Source organism: Ambystoma mexicanum, chromosome 4p (genome assembly GCF_040938575.1).
Source record: "Ambystoma mexicanum isolate Mex_15411 chromosome 4p, UKY_AmexF1_1, whole genome shotgun sequence".
In the NCBI taxonomy this organism is placed as follows: Eukaryota; Metazoa; Chordata; class Amphibia; order Caudata; family Ambystomatidae; genus Ambystoma; species Ambystoma mexicanum.
In genome coordinates this window covers 1,290,020,914-1,290,043,736 of record NC_090927.1, presented here as the reverse complement: position 1 = coordinate 1,290,043,736, position 22,823 = coordinate 1,290,020,914, and the positions used below count along the sequence as shown (strand labels likewise).

The 22,823-nt window shown below is 47.9% G+C and overlaps 1 protein-coding gene across 1 annotated transcript in view; it reads right to left on the bottom strand.

Annotated features, from left to right (window-relative positions):
• The window catches only part of LYST (lysosomal trafficking regulator), a 3,942,656-nt gene that overhangs the window by 1,077,274 nt on the left and 2,842,559 nt on the right, over positions 1-22,823 (bottom strand). Inside the window, exon 42 of the mRNA XM_069606985.1 lies at positions 22,275-22,431. Within this exon, the coding sequence (XP_069463086.1) occupies positions 22,275-22,431 (157 nt within the window). The remainder of the gene's footprint in view (positions 1-22,274; positions 22,432-22,823) is intronic.

The following is a 22,823-nucleotide window of genomic DNA, read 5'->3' as shown; positions in this document are numbered from 1 at the left end:
GACAGTAGCTGTGGGTTAGGATCTCCAGAACCCACACATCTGAAGTAATGGCTTGCCACTCTACAAGATGCTGCGCCAGCCTTCCCCCAACCATGGGACATGGCCTCATGACTGAGTGGGAGCGGCTGCGGTGTTACCTGAGGGCAAAGAGGCAACTGCCCGAGCGGCCTTGGCACCACGGGTACCCTGTCATCCACCTCTGGTACCCCTGCGTTGGCCTCTTTGACTGCCAGCTCCTCTCGCTTTACTGAAGGACGAGTAATAGCGAAAGGAACCACCCCTCCACTGCTGTCCCCTAGGACGAAAAGGCGGAGGTTGGCGAACTGCAGGGCCCAACGACTTCGCTGCAGCTTTTGAGGTCTGCAACCTCTCAAGGCTCTCGTCAGCCTTGCTGCCAAAAAGGTGTTCACCGTCAAAGGGCATGTTGAGGAGTCGGGACTGCACATCAGGAGCAACCCCCGACTTCCGCAACCACGCAAACCTGCGTATCACGGTGCTCGCCGCCATGGACCTACTGACGCATTCAGCTAAGTCCAAACCCGACTGAACGGACTCACACATGGCATCCTTACCATCCTGGACCATAGCAAGGAAACCATCCCGTTCGTCCCCTTCGGGAATATGTTCAGCCGCTAACGCAACACAGTTCCACAGAGTGTGTGTGAAACGAGACAAGGCACAAATGGAGTTGGCCGCCTGAAGCGCCATACCACCAGAAGAAAACACTTTCTTCGCCCAGCCATCAAAACGTTTGTCGTCCCTATCAGGAGGGATGGTAGGGTACAACGCCTGCTTTGCCGGGGCCGTGGCCGCCTGCACCACCAAACTCTCCGGAGTGGGGTGCCTGGTCAAGTAGCAGGGGTCGCTACTGGCTGGACGGTATTTTCGCGACAAGGATCTGCCCACCGCCGGGAGACTCTCCGGAGCAGTCCAAGCCGCCGCCATCCTTCTCTGTAAAGCCATATGGAACGGCAGTACCGGGTCAGTTGGGGGACCAACATCAAGGATGTCCGTTAGATCATCCTGCACAAACTCCCCTGGGGAAGCAGACCATCCCAAGTACTCAGAAACCCTAGCCATAAGGCGCCGGTACGAGGAATCGGCATGAGAGCCAGGCTCAGGCCTACAAAACTCCACCTCCGGAGAGGTGTCCAGTCCACTGGCATCATGCAGTGACTGCCTCAAATCGTCAAACTGACTATGGCCGGAGACAATTTCATCTGGAACCTGACTAGGAACCAGGCCATCAGAATCCTCATCCGCCTCTGAAATATATTCCAGGTGGCGAAAAGAAGGCACCCGAGAGTGCTTGCTCTTAACCAGAGCCTTCCTAGGGGGTTCCCCCGTGCCACGGCGTACCGCCGACACGAAAGGCGAGAGGATCGGCGTCGACGTTGAGGAAATCGGCGTCGATGTCAGATGCAGCGCCGCCAGCATCGGCGGCGTCGACACAGCCCTCGAAGCCGGAGCCCCGAGCGTGTCCTTCGACGACCTGAGCGTGTCCTTCGACGACCTGAGCGTCGACGGCTTCGACGACTTCCTCGGAGCCGGAGCCTCGAGAAAGCCTGTCGACGCCCTCGACGCCTCAGACGTCGATGTCTTCCTCGAAGACCTCACAGGTGCACACGGGCTCGAACGCGTCGAGGACCAGGACCTGGAACGGGTACGTCGAGAACGAGTCTCCTTGTCCGAACAGGACCTCTCCCGTGACTCGTGCCGACCACTCTTGCGAGCGGTGTCTCTCGACCTCTCACGACCGACCCCACTCGGGGGCGCGGACGGCTTAGTACCCTGCGACTCAAGAATCGCCAGCATTTTCTTCCCGAAGGAAGCCTATTCCTCCGGCGTCGCACGGCTGGTGGGGTAAGCGACGTGCCGGGCAGGACCGAAGAGGACCTGGAAGACGACCGGTGTCGGCGCTTCCGAGAATGCCTCGAAGAGGCTGAGGAGTGGCGAGACCGACTCCTAGAAGGAGACCCACGAGACTTCCGACGATGACGCGGAGAGTCACCCCTCGAATCATCTGTCGAAAGCCCCGCAGACTTCGACTTCCGGGGCTTGGACACCCGACCTACCGACAACTTCTTCTTACGTTCGCGTAAGGCTTTGGACGTGAGCGACTAGCAGTCGATACAGTCATCCGTGTCGTGGGCCTGCAGAGGGCCACCAGAGGCAGGTGTCTTGCGAGTCCGTCACCGACATCTTGGACCCACACTCCCCGCACTTCTTGAAGCCCGGACGCGGGGTTGAAGACGAAGTAGAAGACATCTTCACACGAAGGATTTTCACAAAAACGAACAGGTTCGAAGAACCGAGAAGAACAGAACTCCAAAGAGTCGAGGCGTTAACCGAGATTCACGAAGCAACACGTTCGCGGAAAAAACGGAACTGAGGCTACGGGCATCGTGCGTCCTACTTATCATATCGGAAGACGTCGGAGGAGGTCCTCGACGACGGCGCATCGACGTCATCGACGCAGGAAAAAGTTGACGAAGCAGCATAGCTGTGGTGATTACATGTCATAGATATGGAATACGTCGGAGGACCCAATCCCCTCGAAATGAATCTTATACTCGACAATGTCCTGGATAGAACAACCACCTCAAGCAGGGTCACATCCCGTGCCGCCAGACAACTTCTAACACACATGAATACCCTAAACCTACACAATGTATGGAGAACGTTCCACCCCCAGGAAAGACTACACCTTCCAATTAACGGTACACAATAGCTCTTCAAGAATTGATATGTTTCTATTGTCGGGATGCCGGGTGGGTAAGGTGATGAGTGTTGAGATTCTAGCACGTACACTCTCGGATCACTCTCCTGTATTGTTACAGATTCAGCTGGGTAGGACCCTCTCTGCACGACCCCCTTGGTGCTTTAAATCTAACGCGCTATCTGATATTGTCTTTAAAGTTGAGATCCTGTCTGATATAAACGCCTTTTTTGAAAATAACAATCCACAAGACACCACCGAGGGGACCCGTTGGGAGGCATTTAAGGTATATATCAGGGGGATGTGCATCTCAAGGGAGGCAGGGGTCCTCAAGTCCATCAGGCAAGCCCTAAATAATTCTGAAGCAAAGCTTAAAGCATTGGAACAGGAGCATGCTTCTGCACCAGCCCCGGCGACCCTTGCAAAAATTAGAACGGAACTGGAGGTATTTGAATCTCACGCCCTGAGTGAGGTGCGGTACTATGCTCGTCCTGTAGCCACCCGAAGATATGGTGAGCGGGAGGACCCTGGCTAAACTAGTACGGTCGGAGAGGGGCAGAACTAGGATAGATAGCATTCTCGATGAACAAGGCTCACAACACTGGTCCGACCAATCCATCATTTATATCTTTGCTAGCTTTTATGTCACTCTATATGGCCCTCAGCCGGAGCACACTGCCCAAGACCTGGACGATCCATTAGAAAACATCCCCATGACCCTCAACTCCCAAAGCACTAAGGAACAACTAGATGCCCCAATCACCCTAGATGAGATAGTCCAGGTAATCTCCGACCTTCCCAAGAACAAGGCCCCCGGTTCAGACTGGCTCACATCTGAGTTTTACCAGGAGCATGTTGCTATTCTGGCTCCCGTACTCTATGGGGTCTGGGCTGAATCACTACGGTCATCCACCCTCCCTCCTTGAGAGAAGCCCTGATCACTGTCCTCCCCAAAGCCCTCGGATGAATACGGTTCCTACAGGCCCTTATCGCTCATTAACACTGACATGAAGATATTTGCCAAAATAATAGCGAATAGGTTCCTTCCATTCATGCCCCACCTAGTCCATGCAGACCAAAACGGATTCGTTCCCAGCCGCTCCACGGTGCCTAATATCCGCCGTATATTCAATGTGATGGCCAGAATAGACCCGGAAGCGGGCGCAGTAGCAGTCACACTGGACGTCCAGAAGGCGTTTGACATGGTCTCCTGGCAGTACCTGTGGGCCATGTTGGAGAAAATGAATGTTGGACCTAATATGATTGCCTACATAAAACTCCTGTATACAAGACCCATGGCCAGGGTGTTGGTCAATTCCAATGTCTCCTCTCCCTTCGCGTTACATAGAGGAACACGCCAGGGATGTCCGTTCTCCCCTATCCTTTTTGCGCTCACCATCGAGCCTATGGCGGACCATGTTCGAAATAAGCACGCCCGTAAGGGCATTCGTCTACAGGATGCACCAGAAATCATCTCACTATATGCTGATGATGTGCTTCTATATGTCAGAAACCCTTCCACATATCTAGACCCAATCATCCAAGACATAACAAAAATTGGCACGTACTCTGGCTTTACCATCAACTATTCTAAGTCAGAAATATTCCCTCTCACCGGGGCGACCCAACAGCCATCATGTGAATTCCCCCTGCTCTGGTCCCCAGGTGTTATCAGATAACTCGGCGTGCAAGTATCACTAACCAAAACCTCTCTACTGGCGGAGAATTATGAGACCACGGCACAGCTTACGGAGTCCAAAATGCTCAAATGGCGCAATCTTCCGCTCTCCCTTGCAGGCAGCTATCCCTCATAAAAATGATTGTGGTTCCCAAACTCCTCTATATTTTCGCTAACATCCCGGTGTGGCCCGGGAAGCACTATTTAAAGAGGCTCCACTCTGCGTGTGCCCAATTTCTATGGCATTCTGGGGCCGTACGCAAAAAATGGCAACATATGACCTTACCCTACGAAAAAGGTGGTTTTGCAGCCCCTGACCTTACACTGTACTGGATTGCGGCACAGGCACGGCATGCTACACACTGGTACGAACACATCAACCCGCCCCCACATGTCAAATTGGAGAAACTGGCTGGGGAAGAGAATAATATCATGACCCTAGTGTTACACCGTACATACCAGACGAATGCCCAGGCGGATCCCGTTGCCACCACTATTAGAGCGTGGAATATCATTCTCGACTCAAAACAGGACCATCGCCCGTACTACAAATGGCTTCCCATATGGCAATTCCCTGGGCTCTCTCTCACACACGATCAGCAGTTCATCCGTCATTGGGGGAACCTGGGCTACCGTGCACTCACCGACCTATATCCGGACGGTAAATGTATCACTCTCCTAACGTGGCGGCCCGAACATTCCAACTCACCGCTGGAGCTACTACAATACTTTAGGCTAAGGGCGGCAGTCCGTAAAATGTGGCCCTCCTACCCAAATGAGCCCACGGACTCCCCCGAGCTCCAGTACATCTCGAACTCTGCAGGAAGTAGGGGAATTATATCCTCCCTGTACAAAATGCAGCTGGGGAAACTAGAGGACGTATCCCCCAAGCCACGGGAAGCCTGGGCCGGGGAGCTAGGGAGGGAAATTACCGATGAAATGTGGAACAAAATGTGCGCACAAACGCGCAAGGTCTCTCTAAGTGCTAGATTTCGCTGCATACAATACAAACTCCTCAACAGACTGTATTACACACCTCTCAAAATTGCGAAATTTTCGCACACCCTGACCCACACATGCCCAAAATGTACATCTGAAGAAGCGGACCATATACATATGTTTTGGTCCTGCGCCGTGCTAGGCACGTTTTGGCTGGATGTGACGAAGGCGCTCTCAGAGATAGTTGGATCCCCGTGGACATTGACCCATTGGCCTTGTTGTTTGGGGTCTGGGCTGGGGAAGGTGAAAAAAAAATGTCAAAATTCTTAAATGTGAGCATTATCGTTGCCAAAAGATGTATATTACAATGCTGGAAGCGTCAAACTCCCCCGACTCTAAAGATGTGGTTGAAGGCCCTTACTTGGGTACAAACATGTGAAGAAGAGTATATTGGCTCATTACCCACCCCATCCGCCCCAAGAATGTGTGGACTGAATTCTGTAGCTACCTAAACAGCAGAGACGAGGTGGACTGGCGCTCCACCCCCCTGCCAGAGCTGCCCGACTCTCCAGAGGAACTGAACACTTCATGATCTCCCCATGCCATGGTCCCCCCCCACCATTCTGTGCTACTTGTAATTGTTCTTGTTGTAATGCCTGAATGCCAATGGTGATTACTGTCTCTCTCTGCGTAATATGTACTGTACCTGTCCTAACCTTCTGCCAATAAAGAAAAGTTTAAAAAAATAAATAAATAAATAAAGTCAAATAAAGTCTATGCACTGGCTGCCAAGTCCGACACTGTCCATGTATAAAAATGGACTGGGGTGAGGCACCAGAGGGCGGGGCCTTGGCGGGGCATTCCCACGCCCGAGACCGCGGCCTGTACTAAATTTAAAGGGATACTCATTTTTTCACTGCCAAAGGTTCTGCTACCGGCCCCACGTTGGAGGAAGGATGGAGGAAAGGGGACGGGACATAGGAGTATTACTGTTAACCAATACTTCTATTGCACTAACATTCTAGAAGTTGTTTTTCCTTTTGAACTGTGTCAAGGCTTCTTGGATAACTAAATGGTAAAAGGGTATCGTGGCTAGGAACAACATTGATGTTTATTTCACCAAGAAGAAGAACTTTTGTTGTTGACAGTGTTCTATATTAATATTGAGACTGCAAGAACTGAATTAAGAGTTTGCTACCTATGTGGAATTCCTTATTTTTTTTAAAAACAAATGTTAACTCTTTTAATTGGTTTTAAGGTACAACATATATCAACATCAGTAACGTACCCCCTTCTTAAACTCCCCCCTCCCCCCACCCACCTCTACCCCAAAACTCGAGACGACTGAGACTTGGCTACCAGTCTTTTAAGATTAACACAAAGCTTCACCTCTAAAACAGATTAAGGATAGGAATGTTATGGGGGCACCATTCAAGCATATAGTCACTCTGCAGGTATTGGAGAACCGGGCCCCAGTCCAGTTGAAAGTTCTCGGTGACTCTCTGCAGTTTACATGTCATCCACTCCATCGTTCTAAAATGCCATATCTTTCTGAGCCATTGGAGTTGTGTCGGGGGCGTCTGTTGCTTCCAACCTTGGGCTATCACCAGCCAGGCAGCCACCACCAGGACCATGATCACTTTCCGCCGACGCTTGGTGTGCGTCTTATGGGCGGGATCCCATATACCCGCCAACCAGATTCTGTGTCCCAGGGATTCCGCCCCCTGGATCATTTTCCCAGCTTGGGCTTTGACCTCGTTCCAGAAACGGGTAATGTTCGGGCAAGTTCCCCAGATATGTCTCCAGTCTCCCTCTTGGCGACATCCCCGCCAGCATAATCCATCCATTTTAGGATACATCTCTTTCAGTCTCTTTGGTGTTAGATGCCATTGCAGCAGTACTTTTTGCCACATTTCCCTCAGGTGGAAGGATCTGGTCATTGTAGCAACGCTCCGCCATACCTCCTCCCAGTGGGATTGTGGGATTTCCCTCCCCAGCGTCCTCTCCCATCTCCGCATGTATAGCCATCTAACCTCTTCCCCTTGAGAATTCAGGTGGGCGTATAGGTTGGATATTAATTTGCATGTACCTGGATCCGATATCATATATGTTTCAAATTTCGTGAGGGCAAAGGTTCCCGCTTCTTCATTTGTCGGGGTGGATAGCCAGTGTTTCATTTGGACATACTGGTATTGTTCCGCTTTTGTCACTCCCAGCTCCTGGGCACAGTTTTCGAACGACCCGAGTGATCCATCTTTGTACATATTGCCAATCCTAATGCACTCTGCCTGTTTCCAAGACATGAAGGCTTGCGGGTTCATCCCCGGTGGAAAATCAGGGTTATAAAAAAGCGGTGTAAATGGGGATGGATGTGTCGTTAAATTGCCCCTCTTTACTGCTGTATCCCACGCCTCAAGAGGGCCACTCATTATCTCGCTCAGTCGAGTATTTGCATGTCTAAACCTTTTGTGGGACCACAGGAGGTTCGCAAGCGGACCCCCAGCCACCGCTATATCCTGTTTTGTCCATTTGGACTGTAGGGATTCCGCCACCCATTCCTTGATGACGCGCAGTTGCGCCGCTTCATAGTACCTTCTGAAGTGTGGGAAGGCCTGGCTCCCCTCCGTCACAGCCCTGTCAAGGTTGTCATAGCCACCCTCGGTCTCTTATGCTGCCATACGTATGCTGATGCCATCTTGTTTAGAGAGCGGAAGAATGACCTGGGAAATCGAATTGGGAGGGCCTGGAAGTAATAGAGGACCTTGGGGAGAATCGTTATCTATACCGCCGTGATGCGCCCCCACCATGAGGTAGACAGTGGTGTCCATCTTTTTAATAGTTTTTGGAGGTGGGTGAGCATATCCAGATAATTTGCCGTGTACAATTGCTGGATCTTGGAGGTGACTTTGATTCCAAGATAGGTTATACTATCCTTTGCCAATTTCACTCCCTGCTCTTGGACCAAGCTTGATATAGTCTCGGGGTCGGCCGACAAGTTCAGGACTTCTGATTTGCTTTTGTTTATCTTGAGGCCTGATATGGCTCCAAATGCCTCCAACTCGCTCATAAGAACAGGCAAGGATCTGGTGGGGTCCATTAGTGCCAGTAGCATGTCATCAGCAAACGCCATAGTTTTGTGTTCCAAACCACCCATCTGCACTCCCTTAATTCGGTGTTGTATCCTCGCCAGGAGGGGTTCCAGAAACCGGGCGTACAGAAGGGGGGACAGTGGGCACCCTTGTTTAGTGCCTCTTGTCTGCGCAACTGCTTTGGCCAGGAAGCTGTTGACTGCGACTCTTAAGGAGGGGCTTTTGTAATTTGCTTTTATCATCTTCATATAAGAGTCACCAAAGCCCATGCGTTCCATCATACGAAAAAGCTGTGATCATTCTACTCGGTCGAATGCCTTTTCAGCGTCTAAGGCCACCAGTATGGTCTCCAGGCCCGTGTGTTCGGCCTTTTCTATTATGTGGCACACTCTCCTTGTGTTGTCCGCTGTTTGCCTAGTGGGGACGAAGCCTGACTGGTCAGCATCCACCAGAGATGATAAGTGTCCTGTTAGCTAGAACTTTGGTGAAGAGCTTTGCATCTAGGTTTATGAGGGCAATCGGTCTATATGACCCTGGGAGGGTGGGGTCTTTTCCCGGTTTCAGGAAGAGCACCATCTTCGCCTCATTCATTGATGGTGTAATATTACCCCGGGTTTTGAAGGAGTTAAACAGTCTGGTGAGTCTGGGGGCCAGAGCGTGTCGGAATTTCTTATAAAATGTGTCCGTAAACCCATCCGGGCCCGATGCCTTGTTCTTGGGGAGTTGCTTGATGGCCTGCAACACTTCCTCTAGCGTGATGTCTTGGTCTAATGATTCACGGGCTTCCTCTTTCAGTTGCGGCAGAGATACCCTCTGGAGATATATTTCTTGGTCCTCATCTTTTGGATTACTCGTGGTATACAGATCCTGGTAGAAGGTCCTCATAATCTCACCCATTTCGTCATTGGCCGTTTTACGAGTACCGGAGGAGTCTACCAGTGCCATTATCGTTCTCTCCATGGTCATCTCTCGAAGCTGGCGAGCGAGCAGAGTATCCGCCTTGTTGGCAAGGATGTAGTATCTTTGTTTCATTCTCGTTAGAGCATAGCCCACTTTCCGAGTGTAAAGAAGCTCTAGTTGGCCGTGGATGTGCTGCATAGCCCGCCTCTTGGCTCTACTGGGGTTAGCCGTTGCCTCCTTCTGCGCGTCTCGCAGTTGTGATTCAAGGTCCTAGTTGTTTCTCCCTTTTGGATTTCATGGCTATTAATTCACCCCTCAGGACCGCCTTGAAGGCACCCCAGACCGTATCTTGCAGGATCTCGCTGTGTCGTTTTCATTAAAGTACGTATCAATCTTCTCCTGGATTTCCTCCGTTAGTACTGGGTCTTGCAGGAGCTCCGAGGGGAATTGCCAAGCCGACACTCTGCCCTCCCTGGTTTTAAATGTTAGAGACAGAGTTATTGGGCCTGATCCGAGAGGGCGATGGGGCCCAACTCAATCTCCCTGATCATACCTAGAAGGTCCGTGGAGACCCAAATATAGTCTATTCACGATAGCGAGTTGTGTACATGGGAGTAGTGTGTAAAGCCCTGCCATTCCCCATTCTTTGCTCGGCAGGTGTCATGAAGAGAGAGGGAGCAGAATGCCATCTTCATTGCCTCCGAGGGGGCCTTCGAACCTTCGTTAGTTCTGCCCGTCCTATCTTGAGTGGGGTTCCAGGCCAGTTTCAGATCTCCTCCCAGAATAATATCTCCCGTCGCAAATTCCTCCAGCGAACCCAGCAATTCCTTTAAGAACGTCACTTGGTCCACGTTGGGGACGTAGACCGACGCCAGGGTGATCCGTATCCCTTCCACTGTGATGTTCAGAATGACATACCTCCCTTCCTTATCGGTTCTGTGGCCATGAATCTGTGCTTTCAGGGTGTCCTTTATGGTCACCAAGACCCCCGACCTCTTCCCCTCCGCGTTTGACTGGAAGACATGTTTTGCCCCTTTTATTTTCAAACAATTTTTTTCACTTTTCTTTATATGTGTTTCCTGGTACATTAGAACGTTCGCTTTCTGTTTCCAGGCTTGTCTGTCCAATTTGGCCCTTTTAATTTGAGTGTTCATGCCCCTTACATTCTGCGAAAGTATTGTCATCTGGATTTTATTTGTTGCAGTCATGGGATGAGTGATAGGTGAGTTGTTTGAGGTCACCCCGTTTTCCCGTAGCGCTATGAGGTCTGCCACAGGTTCGTCTCGCTGTCTCTAACTTGCGGACCGCCTTCCATCCCCCCCGAAAAGAAAAAAACCTTTGAGGTCAGAGCCGGGTTGCTATATGCCCTGGGACGGAGTGTCCAGCGCCCCCGGCTCGTGTTTCCCCTCATAAACATGTCGTGGGGAGTCCTAAACCCCACTGAAGATTCCATTAGAGTTCTTCCTCCTCCTCTCCTCGGCCTGCCTCTAGGTCATCGGGCGACTCAGCCGTTTTCTTATTCTCCGATTGATTTTTATTGTTGCAAAGATTAACTTATTCCGAGTTCCTAGGTGGCGTTGGTGTGTCCCTTGGCCGACTATGACTTCTTGTCTTTTCCTTTCTTGTAGGTCGTCTCCCACCTCTCCTGCTGAAGTGGCCCCCTAGGTCTCCTCTGAGGCCTCGGGTATGCACTTTGTTCCCCACTCAGGATGTTCAGTATCCTTTCCCCTTCTTCGCGGGAGGTGATCCTGTGTTGGACTCCCTCCCATGTAAACAGGAGACCAAACGGAAAAGTCCACTTGTATTTCACCTGGGCCGCAGATAAGTGGAGGACCACCGGACCCATCATCCATCTTTTGAGCAGGGTGGATTGGGCCAGGTCCTGATACAGTTGCACTTGACCATTCACTCTTATCGGGGGGCCTGTCTGGCCTTCCTCAATATCTGTTCTTTCTGGGTGTAGGAAGTTATGGCCACCAGCACATCTCTGGGCCTCGTTCCCGGTTCAGTCCCTCTTTTCGGGCCCACTCTATGGATGTGATCGATCCCTATCCCTGGGCCCTCCTCCTCGGCTAGGATCGCAGTGAACAATTGCATCACCGTCGACTTCAGGTCTGCCTCCCCTATGGTTTCTGGCAAATTCTTGATTCTCACATTGGATCTTCTTGATCTATTTTCAAGATCTTCGCACTGCTGCTCGAGATACATGGTTGTCTGGGCTACCCTGTCCAATGTTTCTTCAGATTTTAAGGAATCGTCCTCTAGTTGCTGCAGTTTTCTTTCCACTGAGTCGGTCCTCTCCCCCAATTTGGTTATGTCCAACCTAATTTCCTGGATTGATTGGACCATCTCCCCCCTCAAAAGTTTAAATTGTTCTTGAACAGAGTTGAGTAGTTGTGAATGAAGTTCTTTAAAGCATGCTTGAATGTCCTCTCTGTTCACTGGATTTCCCTCCATCCTTTCTTGGGTCGAGACGGAACCTAACGGGGGGACGTTTTCCAGTATAGGAGTAGGGTCGTCTTGTGTCCCCCAGAGCCGTTTTAGGTTCCTTCCCTGGCTCCTCTGTGGGGAGGATTGTGCCAAGGACTTTGCCCGTGTTTTTGACATTTAGGCGCTATTGGCAGACCTAGTAATGCTTATCTGTGGAAGCCCTTGTGGGTTTGCCCTGGGAGACCAGGGAGAGTCCTTGGTTGCGATGCTGAGGACGTTACGTGGCGCTGCTTGTGCAGTGGGGAGGGCTGACCTCGGTTGTCAACCTTCTGGTTCTGCTGTGCCTTCAGATTCCGAGACTCCGCGCGCGTCACCCCCTGAATCTCGGAGAGGGGACTGGAGTGCAGTTCTACTTTCGGGGTCGCCTGTGTGTGGCCCCGGGCTGTATTGCTTGGATAAGGCCCTCCTCCCTCGACTCGGGCCCGCCGTGTGCACCTTCCCTACACTTACTGCGTGGGGAGGGATGAGCTGGCTCTACTCTGCTGTCTTCTGGGTCACGGTCTGTTGTGTGCCGGCAGTCGACCTCCCCTGTAGGCGCTGTCGCCATGGGCCTGCAAGCCGCCACCGAACTGTACTTCGGTGGATAGTCTTACTCCGGATCATGTAGTAGGGTCAGGCTATGCTGTGCCGAGTACTTGCGTTCGGGTCTATTTGCGTTGGCAGCCGGGTCCCTGTGTGGCGCACTCTTCTCGGGTTCTCCACCTGGGGCTGCTCCTTCGGTCGAGCCCTCACTCAGGCCCGGGGTCTCCAGGGGCTACCTGTGTTAGGGGAGGCGCGTCATACCTGCGTGGTATCCGCAGGCGCTCCCCACTCTGATTCTACGCCTCCACGCTCTCCTGTGCTGCCGATGGTCGGCGGAACCCCCAGCCGGGCCAGACCGGCGGACCGTACGGGGATGTTGCTGGACTTGTTGGTGCCCCTAGGTGCTGCTCCGGCGCCGCTGGGGGAAGGAGGGCAGCCCCGACGCGAGTCCGGTCTCCACCCGTAGGCTTTTCTCCTCTCCCGCCGGTCCGCCCACTGCAGCTGGACGCCACCCACCACAGTTGGATCGCCTCTCTTCTCTGGGTGGGAGTACCTCGCCCGGTGGGCGCGCTGGTCCGTCCCCGCGGTCTCCTCCCTCACGGGCCTGGGGTTTGACAGCCGGCAGGCGGGGGTCGTCGCCTCCTCCCTGGGTTGCTCTCCACTTCCTCCCACAGCGATCTCTCCAGTCGGCGGGCGCCTTGCACAGCGCAAGTCCACTGCCCCCCCGTTGCGCGGTTAGAGCCTCCGATAGCTACAGCCTTTGTTGTCACATTCGCGCTGGGGCTCGTTCTCTGCCATCCCGTTTTTAAGTCTTTGATTTCCTTCACGGGATCGCCCGATTAGCTCATCTGATGGGCTGATTGTCGCGGCCTTGAGAAGAGAGACTGCCGTGCGCGTCCTCACTCAATGACCACCATCTTGGAATCCCCCTTCCTTATTTTTTTTAATGAACATTGAAGCTGAATACACCTTGAATCCTGGGGATCGGCGTTCACCCGTTTGTTAAAAGGTTATCAAGACACTGCGAATATTATTGTTGATGCCAATTTTTAATGCCATATATTTTTCTTTGTATTAGATGTTTACTGGTGTGAGGGCCAGCCTTTCCTATTTCTCTTTAGTTTGGTTAGGTAGGGAAATCCTCATCTGAGTTGGAATAGTGAAGAATTTCTATATATTTTGTATCCTAATAAAATGTCATGTTTTAAACAATCATCAAGGGGAGGAAGGATAGCTCAGGGGCAACATACGTGTCTTGGAAGCAAGACAACGCAGTGCAAAACAGGTTTGAATACCGATCCCGCCTTAGAAACCACTCCTGGAATTAAGAATGTTATAAATGAACAATTATAATTATAATTAAAATCAAACAGTTGTCCGCCTCGCATTGATAACCCCTCCCAACTTGAAAAACCTCTCTCAATGATTCTATATGAAGGATCAGTTCTGTATGAAGAGGAACTAGAACTAAAAAAGGTTTTCTTGGAGCTTTTACATTTTCAAACCATAGATGGGAGTTTGGTCTAAAGGACGTTGGTAAAAGTTGTTTTAATTTTTCCTAAAGGAGGGAGCAGATGCAGGGCAATATGCCATTAAGTTATTGGGTACCAAGGGGTCTTTTCCATCAGGAAATGGGGGCTAGCGCGTCTCATGCAATGAAGCCATGACATCTCCCCAGTAACCGTCTCCTCCCACATGATCCTCCCTCATATAGCTACCCACAGAGTCAGGATCAGGTAGAGAATGCAGCCTCCTGGTCACATTGGAGAAGGTTACCGCCAGGGAAACCATGATGACTCCATTGTATTCATCACATACCCTTCCCCTTAAGACCTGGTTTACCGCACAAAGCTTACTAAAAAGATGTTCATTAGCAGCACCCACTATCTGAGGAAGATATTCTTTGGCCTCGGTTTCCAGTCCACAAATTGGGCCTTCTGAAGCAAAACTATCCTCTTTCCAAGAGTCAAAAGGTGAGTAAGGAAGACATGTCTTGTTGGCATTTCTTTGTTTGGTCTCAAAGCTAGGAAAGTCTGTGCCAATTATGGTTTCCTCCAAGCCCTGAATAACAGCAGCATTATCTCAGTGGCTTAGCCTTGAACTCGGATGGTAACAGGGGTCTTATGATATATTTCCTTGTTTTCATGGACATCAGACATTATATTGGGGTTCCCCTTTTAAGATTTCTGGCTGATATTAGATCTTATTGCTATCTGTTTACTCCTTGAATCAATTAGGGCTTTAACCGGTACTCCGTTTACTATAGTGAAGTCATGAGTTTTAAATGGTGTACTTGAACAAAAGAAATTGCAAGCAGACTCAATATCTTCTTCGGGGAAGTTACTTTCCTTCCAATCTTTTTCTACCATGTAACCAATCTCCATGGGCTCTTCTTTCTTATTAGAAGGGCACTGTCAGGCGAAATGTCCCGATTGCCTGTACTAGAAGCATAACATAGAGGAGGGCCTTGGGTATCGTCGTCCTTCTGGTTTCACCTCTCCCCTTTCTCTGTTTACTATGGGCTTTCTTTCTCCTTTTGTTAGATCTCGCACTATGGGTTTATAGGAACTGCCTTGGTTTCTATCCTTGGTATCGAAAGGGGGATGGGAAGATCCTCCCAGTTCTTTTCTGGATTTTCACCTCTATAAAGAGTTTTAATTGTCTATTGGCTTCTTTAAAATTAGACTGGATCAATTTCTCTGAAGAACCGCTTTCTGTAGCTATGGGGGTAACAAGTTTGCAAACTGTTCTATGTTAAGTGTTTCCAGTAATTCTTGTAATTATTTTTTTCCTAGCCATAGAGTTAAAGTATTTTGTATTCAGCTCCAAGTTCAATCAGGGTTTCATCTGGGTGCATTTCAATGTTTCTAAGTATTTGCTTATAAACTGTGTCTATCTGCCTCACCCTCTTCAGTGATCCTTGTTTTATTTAATGAAAAGATGTTGTCCCAAAGGATGTAATAGCTGATCAGAGTTTTGTAAATCTTTTACTAAGGTGGCCAAGTAACAGGTTTTCAGCTTGTCTTCCCAGTGAAAAAAATTCCCCAGATCCCCTTCCTTATATGATTGCAATATTCCATGTGGAAGTATAGGATTCTGATGAGAGGCAACACTTCTGTCTAATCCAGCTTGAAACCTTACTTCAGCCTGAATTTGGTGGGCAGTTAGCTGACTTCAAAGGTCCTCTATAGTAGCCATATCAATATTCCTTTCAGGTTTTTCCTACTAAAAAAAGAACCAATGTCCTTTTAAAAGTCGTACAAGTCAGGATCTTGACTTAAATGTTTTGCTGGTTTGTCGGCAAAGGAAAATACCTCTTCTTCTATCTCAGGAGGTTGGTTATTTCTATTGGCTTGCTTGTATCTAACAGGGAACTAGATGTGGGGGAGGGTCCTTCCCTCTCGACAAGGGCTCGGGTGGGCCTTCTAAGACTAGGTGTGATACCTAGAGAGAGCATCAGAGATTGATCTATCTCGGCCTTAATTATCAGACTCAATTTAATATTGAGTCTCATGTCATAGTTTATTAATGTGAAACTGTCTGATAAGAGACGGCCCTGAAAGAGGAGCTTCTGGTGGTTAACTGGAAAGGCACATTTTGTTAGGATTTTTTTGTTTGATACTAAAAATGGTATCATGAGGACTTATTTAAATTATGAAGTCTTCTTCTAATTGTTGAATTGTAAGCTGCATTTAGGGTATAAGTGATACAACTGTGAAATGTTTGTGGTGGGATCCCAGTTTGTGTCAAATGGCTTAGCATCCCACTCCTGACATAATATGTGAGGGGGCTGAAAGGAAAGCCAGACACAAAGTTGACATGTTTTTGGTTAAAGAGTTTTATTAATATAAACGTGTTGGGGAAAATGCCTTTCTGACCGTGCTCTAAGCGGAATTCCCCTACCTAAAACCAAAAACTAAGGATCTGTCTTTGTCAGGATGTCAGAAATCAAAACTATCCTTGTGTTCAAACGTCCTAGCCTGACCCCCACACTACAAACAAAGTGAGAAGGGAAAATGTCTTTAACCTGGTGTTTGCAATAAATTAAAATAGAACAGCTCCAACATAAAGTTCTCCAAGGTAACAGAGCCTTGGCTCCAGAGGATGGCTCTCTTCCCCTGGATTCCTCAATGAGATGCCAATATCTTTTGGCTTAACAGTTCTGTGTATCTTTTCTTGGCCCAAAACAGTCTTGCTATAGGTACTACACTGTTTAGCCCTGCGATTTTCTTCTTTTACATAGTTCCTTCTTAACACAAAATTCACCAAGAATAACAAGCCATGATTCCAGAGCTTTACTCCGTTCCCTTGGGTTCTTCTCCAACCTCAATGACTCTTGTGATTGCCTGGTCTACTTCCTTACCTGGATTTCTTAACCTCCTTATGGCTAGCTGGTATACTCCCTTGGCAGGATTTCTTATATTCATGAACAACAATTCCTGGTTAACCTTCACTGTCTTTGTTCAACAGATACAGTCCTTTCTTGGGACCTCTTTGTAGGTTTGCAGTTGCCAGGTATACTCCCCTGCCAAGACTTCTTATGCACTTCCACACTTCTGTCAGTACTTCTTATATACTTTTATCTGCATGGTTTACTCGCCAGGACTTCTTATTTCCATATGCGTGTAACAATTTCTCTTTGTATTCACAATCGTATATCTTTTCCTCGGTTCGGTTTGTTTAGTTCTTTGAATGTTCACTTTCAGTTTTCCCCATACCAGCATTCCATGCACTCCTACATTCTTAGGGATTGTATTTGTATTGTTTCTTTTTGACGTACAATCTTCTTATTGTTTCTGTCTCTGCGGCTTTTCAAAGTTCAAATTGTGCTTGGCATTGTCATGATACACCCTGGGATCCCCACTTTGCTTGGGCTAACTAACCGGCCCTGTGTGGGGTCTTTGGTCCTGTTCGGGTTGCGCAGCGTAGCTCCATCGCTTGCCTTCCACTTCAGACCGATTTGACATCTCTCCACTTTCTGCTGCAGCTCCACTCCTGCACGCCTGCTTGCATCAAGGTCACAGTGAGGGGAACGCTGATTCCTCAAGCTGCCAAATGCCCAGGAATCGTTTTGTGGTTTCTGGCATTCATGCTGCCCTGCTTGCTCTGGCAACTATTCTTTCCCTCTTTGCTGGTGAGCCCGACTCTGCCACACCATCCCGTGCCGTGCCATGCCTCCAGCTTCTACCCTCCTCCAAGGGAGATGCAATGTCTTCTCCTGAGCCACCTCTCATAGTTGGGTTTCCATTTTTGAATGTCCCACGTACAGTTGTTTTCACAAAACAACTAGCACGCTCATGGAGTTTGAAGTTCCTGTTGCGCTGCATCACTTCCTTCATCTTCCTCATCTCAATATTTCAGTGCTTGTGGGAGTTGGAGTCCACTGATATCAATTGATGCACAGTACTTGAAGAACCTTCGTCCATCATCAGTTCTATATGTTGGGGAATCAGAACTGAAACTTTTTTGTTTAGCATTTTCTTTTGAAACCATAGATAGGAGTTTGGTCTAGAGGATGTTCGGAAAAAAGTTCTCTCTATTTTTCCTAAAGGGGTGTGTGATATGCCTACGATGGCAACTGGGGCTGTAGCTGCTGAAACTGAAGTGGTTGGGACGTAAGAGGTCGGACAGCCTCAGTAGAAGCTAACAAAGAGGATGCCGGTGACAGCGTGTCGGCATCGAAAACCCAGGGTTACTAGGGCCAAGGTTAGACCTTTTCACAGGCTCCAAAACACGGGGAAGAGTGGAACACTCCTTCAGGAATCCTGAGGTCCTAGGCAACAGGCTGACTGGCAGATATGCCGGTCTTGGTCCAGCAGCAGAGTTAAACCCCAATGGTCCCTGGGGATGGAATTTAGAAAGGAATGTTCTCTAAGAAGGGTTCAGCGAAATCATCTTCCAGGGCTTGATTCCAGAGTTCATTAAAAGAACTATTGTGAGACCCATTTTTTAAAGGTAAAAGTCCACAAGTGATTGGACTAAAGCTAGTTTGCTTTAGTGGTCCAAACCCTGATCTCAGAAGATGTGCACTTTGCCTTTCTGATATCACACACAAAGAGCTTTGCTCTAGAGGAATTGGAGGGGACAGGAAGGAGAGGGCGAGGCAGAGAGAAATAAGATAGTGAAGATTTTTCTTCACTGTACACATGACTACCTGGCTACACTAACCCACCTCTTCCCTTCTCAATAGAATCAAAGGCCTTTAGAAATGTAGCACCCTGGTGTGAGGCCTAACGCTTTGTGAATGGGTGTGCCTTTGATTCCTATTCCAAGGCCAGCTTCCTGAGGAGTGGTTGTCAATGGGCAAAGGGTGTTACCTGCCTTCACAAAGGACCAAAGACAGATCTTCCCCCAAGGTTTCTGTTCGGGCAGGGGGGGGCCTTGTCTGAAACAGATCCACGTAACCCTTCCACAGCTGAACCGGGCCCACAGGGCTGACACATATGTGATGTTAAATGAACGTGGCATGGATAACTATGAGAGATGCTGGTCAACATACTCTAACTTAGGTATGGCTTTTATTTATAGTTTAATGTGCCACCGTGACAGAATCCTCAGTTATGCTGTTTTTGGAACAGAGGGGCATATCTTAAATCTACCCCTGTATTGCAGAGGCATGGCTGTCAATGCAGCTGTCAAAGGGACCCCTGTGACCTTGCTCTGTGCCACTGTAGGGCTGGTGCTGGCGCACATCAGCAGTGTATTCTATGTTTTTAGCATGGTGTTTTATGAAGGGTAAATCTGATCAGCAGATTTTTTGTTTCCTAAAATTAACCGCTTTATACTTACTAATACAAATTAAAAAATCTATAGCTCTTACACCCTTTCCAAATGGAAATGAATCACATGCACCTTCATTGTGGACAAGGTGGTTGTCACTGTGGTAGCTGATGGAGGCGTTTGCACCTTTGATGTCAGAGCCATGGACAAAGTCACAAACGGAGTGAATGACTTTACATTTTTATGACCTGTCGGCAAAAGCAGTGTCGATGGGGCACATAGAGTCCTCAACAGATGCTTTTTAGCAGACAAAGAGGCTGACGATGGGGCAGCAGATGCTGTAAACAAGACATTGCGGACAACGAAAACTTAGCTGTCAACAATGGTACCATTGACAATGTTGCAGACATGGCCATCAATGCAGCAGCAGCTAAGCATAGGTGGCATGTCCCTTCTCCACCCTCTTACCACGGGAAGGCTCCTTGTGGGACCTTGACCTCTTAGAAGAGGGAGTACACTCCAGGGGTCTACTTTGATGGCGAGGGGTACAACCTCAGACAGAGGCCAAATTCGAGGCCACAACACCTTCGTCAAAGCAAGCCACCAACCTTCTGTGACGGTTCTTGAGCGTCCTGTCAGAAAAGGACTGACAAATTAAACAGTTGTTGATGTTGTGGTCTAGGTACAGATAGTAAGGGAAGTCATTGTGATGGTCTTCAATGTAGACATTCTTCAGGTGGAACAAGCCTTGGAGAGGCTTTTCTTCATGGAGTCTGCCATAGAGTGAAAGGGACAAACCAACAGGTCCTCAACAATGGAAGCCGAAACAGCCACCAGGCGGTAATGAAATGTCAGGACCCGGTAACTGATGGAAGAGTCAGAACTCAAACTTCTCAAAGTTTTGAGAAGTGTTGAAAAAATGGCGTTTTAATCTGAAAATCGTCGACAGATGTAGAGAACTTCTTGAGGACTCCCAACACTTAACATGCATTAAAAAATTTGAAGATGGCCTCTAGGGGTCGAGCTAAGGGGTTCTGCTATTGGCTGTGGAGCAATATGACACAAAACGGCTCTAAAAGAGCACTAAAGTCACAGCAGTTTCAACATTTAAATGTAAACTGCTTTTAATGTTACCAAGGATTCCCAGCCTCACGACAGGGAATCTTTAAACAGAAAGATATGTAAGATCCAATGCTGGAGAAATATTTTAAACTACTCAATTGTAAAAGGAGATTACTAAATTCAAGTACTTTTAGACTTCCAGACCAACCTTCTCAATTGCTTAAAGAAACAGTGAAAACGTTTTTTTTTTTTCCTGGCTTAAACGTCTTAACACTCGCTCTATAGCAGACGTAGTGTATTTTAAGACTTTTTCCCATGGAGCACAACTCACATTTCGATGAACTGCATGTGTTTCCCCCTCGCCATTTTGTGATAACATTATCACAGATGCAATCTCATTAATGTCTATTGTCCTGGGATCACAAGACCTCTAAAACGAAAAATTAAATTCACACATCTACCTCATGCCACCTACAGCGCCATACAGATACACAGACTAGAAACACTGCCGCTTACAACATGGCACGTACCACATATGCCACACTCTCATAACCTTTACCTGTAACTATTCTACTAACAATGCCTGTAGCCTTGCTGTTACAAAACCCTCATGTACTACCTACGTCAATAACTCTTAGAAGGTATCTGTATCTTTAACACTATCGATGACTGCAAACTTCTGTAACTAAGCCTTCATGTAACCAGCGCCCAGATGCCATGCTTGTGACATAGGATGCTGCTGAAACAAAATGTACTCTTGACATATTTATTCTATTACATGTCATAAAGGAAAATGGAAGACACTATAGTGTGAAATACATAGCAACACAGCCTCTTTTGGGTTAACTCCACACTTAAGTGTGTGCCTTGTGCAGGTGCCAGGCTGTGAAAAGTAGCTGCCCAAGAGTATCCTGCTGTAGGGCTCTATTCCAGATTGGCAGGGAAACCTTCAAATATTCCAGTCAGAATGGTTGGTAAAAGTTTTTAATGGTAAACAGACACAGCAAAGTGAACATCACAAGACTGGACTCCAGTACAGACCCAAAATGGATGAACAGCCCTTCCCCCTCAAAACACTTTCTCAACGACTGAGAATGTGTGGTGGGCTCATCATCAACAACACAACCCTTTACCTTGTGGGAATGTATCTTTATTTCCAGGCTGCTTGGTAGATTGATGTTTCCTTTACTTTGAAGTTGTATATCAATGTGTCACGATAGAGGAACAGAGCATGTAAACAGAGAATGACACATGATAGTCTTTATCTGTGAGTAAAACAAATGTGTAATGGTGGTAGGGAAAGGGGTGTATCAGAATGGACCTACTTGGTTGAACAGAGGTCTTAAACTAATACAAAGGATCTCACTATCCCAGGCTTGCCAAACTGGCAGGACACTGGCAGGGATTTGTAGGGATAGCATTCGATATTGCAAATGTTGTTCTCCCCCTTCTGCCATGTTCCTTTTCTTGGCTGGTATGCTTCCTAAACCCTGCACACTTACACACAAATCCCAAGGGCATGGCAAGGTCACAAAGAACTCCTAAAGGACCTCAGTAAATAGCTAACCAACAAATAGAAGGGATAATTATTTTAAAACAGTGCCATCTATGGCGCTAGGTTTAGCAACCATTGCAAGGAGGAGGAGTGGGCACAATGCTACAACCAACAGTGCTCTAAGCGTCAGCAGATGTAGCAAAGATGGGGAAAAAGCTTTTCCTCCTTGTGACAACCATTTATTAAGGGTGTAAGTTACACCCATGTTTTGATATAGCAAATCCCTAATGCCCCACTCGGTTTATAGTGAAAAGATCGAAAAAAAGAAATCTTGAAAAAAAGGTCGATTTCCCCCCAACCCCTCTTTTTTCATTTTTTTTAAATTTTACCCCTTTATTTTTACTTACATGACCCCAAAAATACATATAAATAAATAAATAACAAATTCGACCTTTTTTTTCGAGATTTTTGTTTCGAGATTATTGACATTTGAGATTTTTTTTTCGACCTTTTGACTGACCACCGCCCCGCTCCCCAAAAACTGGTTTGAATCGATTGCACATTTAATTTGTTTCTTTGGGGTAAAATGCAGTATGTATTTTGACAAAATTGATTAAGCTATGCTGCTAGGTATTTTAGCTAACCATATCATAAACTTACCTTGATATGCTAAGAACATTTTTGTGAAAGGAGGCATTCTGACCAAAAAGTGAAGTACAGTTCCACTGTTGGAGTAATGTGATCCATAATGATAGGGCTGTACAGGAGGCATTGGTTCATCTTCTTTAGCTCCTTTACGATATTCCTCTTCCAAGTACTGAAAATGTGTCAGAAAGGCAAAAAGTCGTCATTTACTCAGCAATCAATGTGTGACAAGTCATGCAAGGGTCTACAAATCTATCAAGTATAGCATTACTAAAAGCTATTTTTATGTAGTGTCCTCCTTTATTAAAAGAAGGGCAACATCAAAGGAACTGCTTTGAAACCATAAAATACTTTGAGTAGAATACATGTATTAAATCAGAAGGGCTTTACAGCGAGTAAACAGGCAGCAGGGGCAGTCCGATTTCAGGGTAGCTGTACATAGTAGGTGTGGTGTACTGGACTACGGCATAGGGAATACAGACATGACTGGGAACATATGATAAGAGTGGCATGCATAAACAATGTACATTTTAGGCACAGTGATTGCAATTATAAATTTATAGT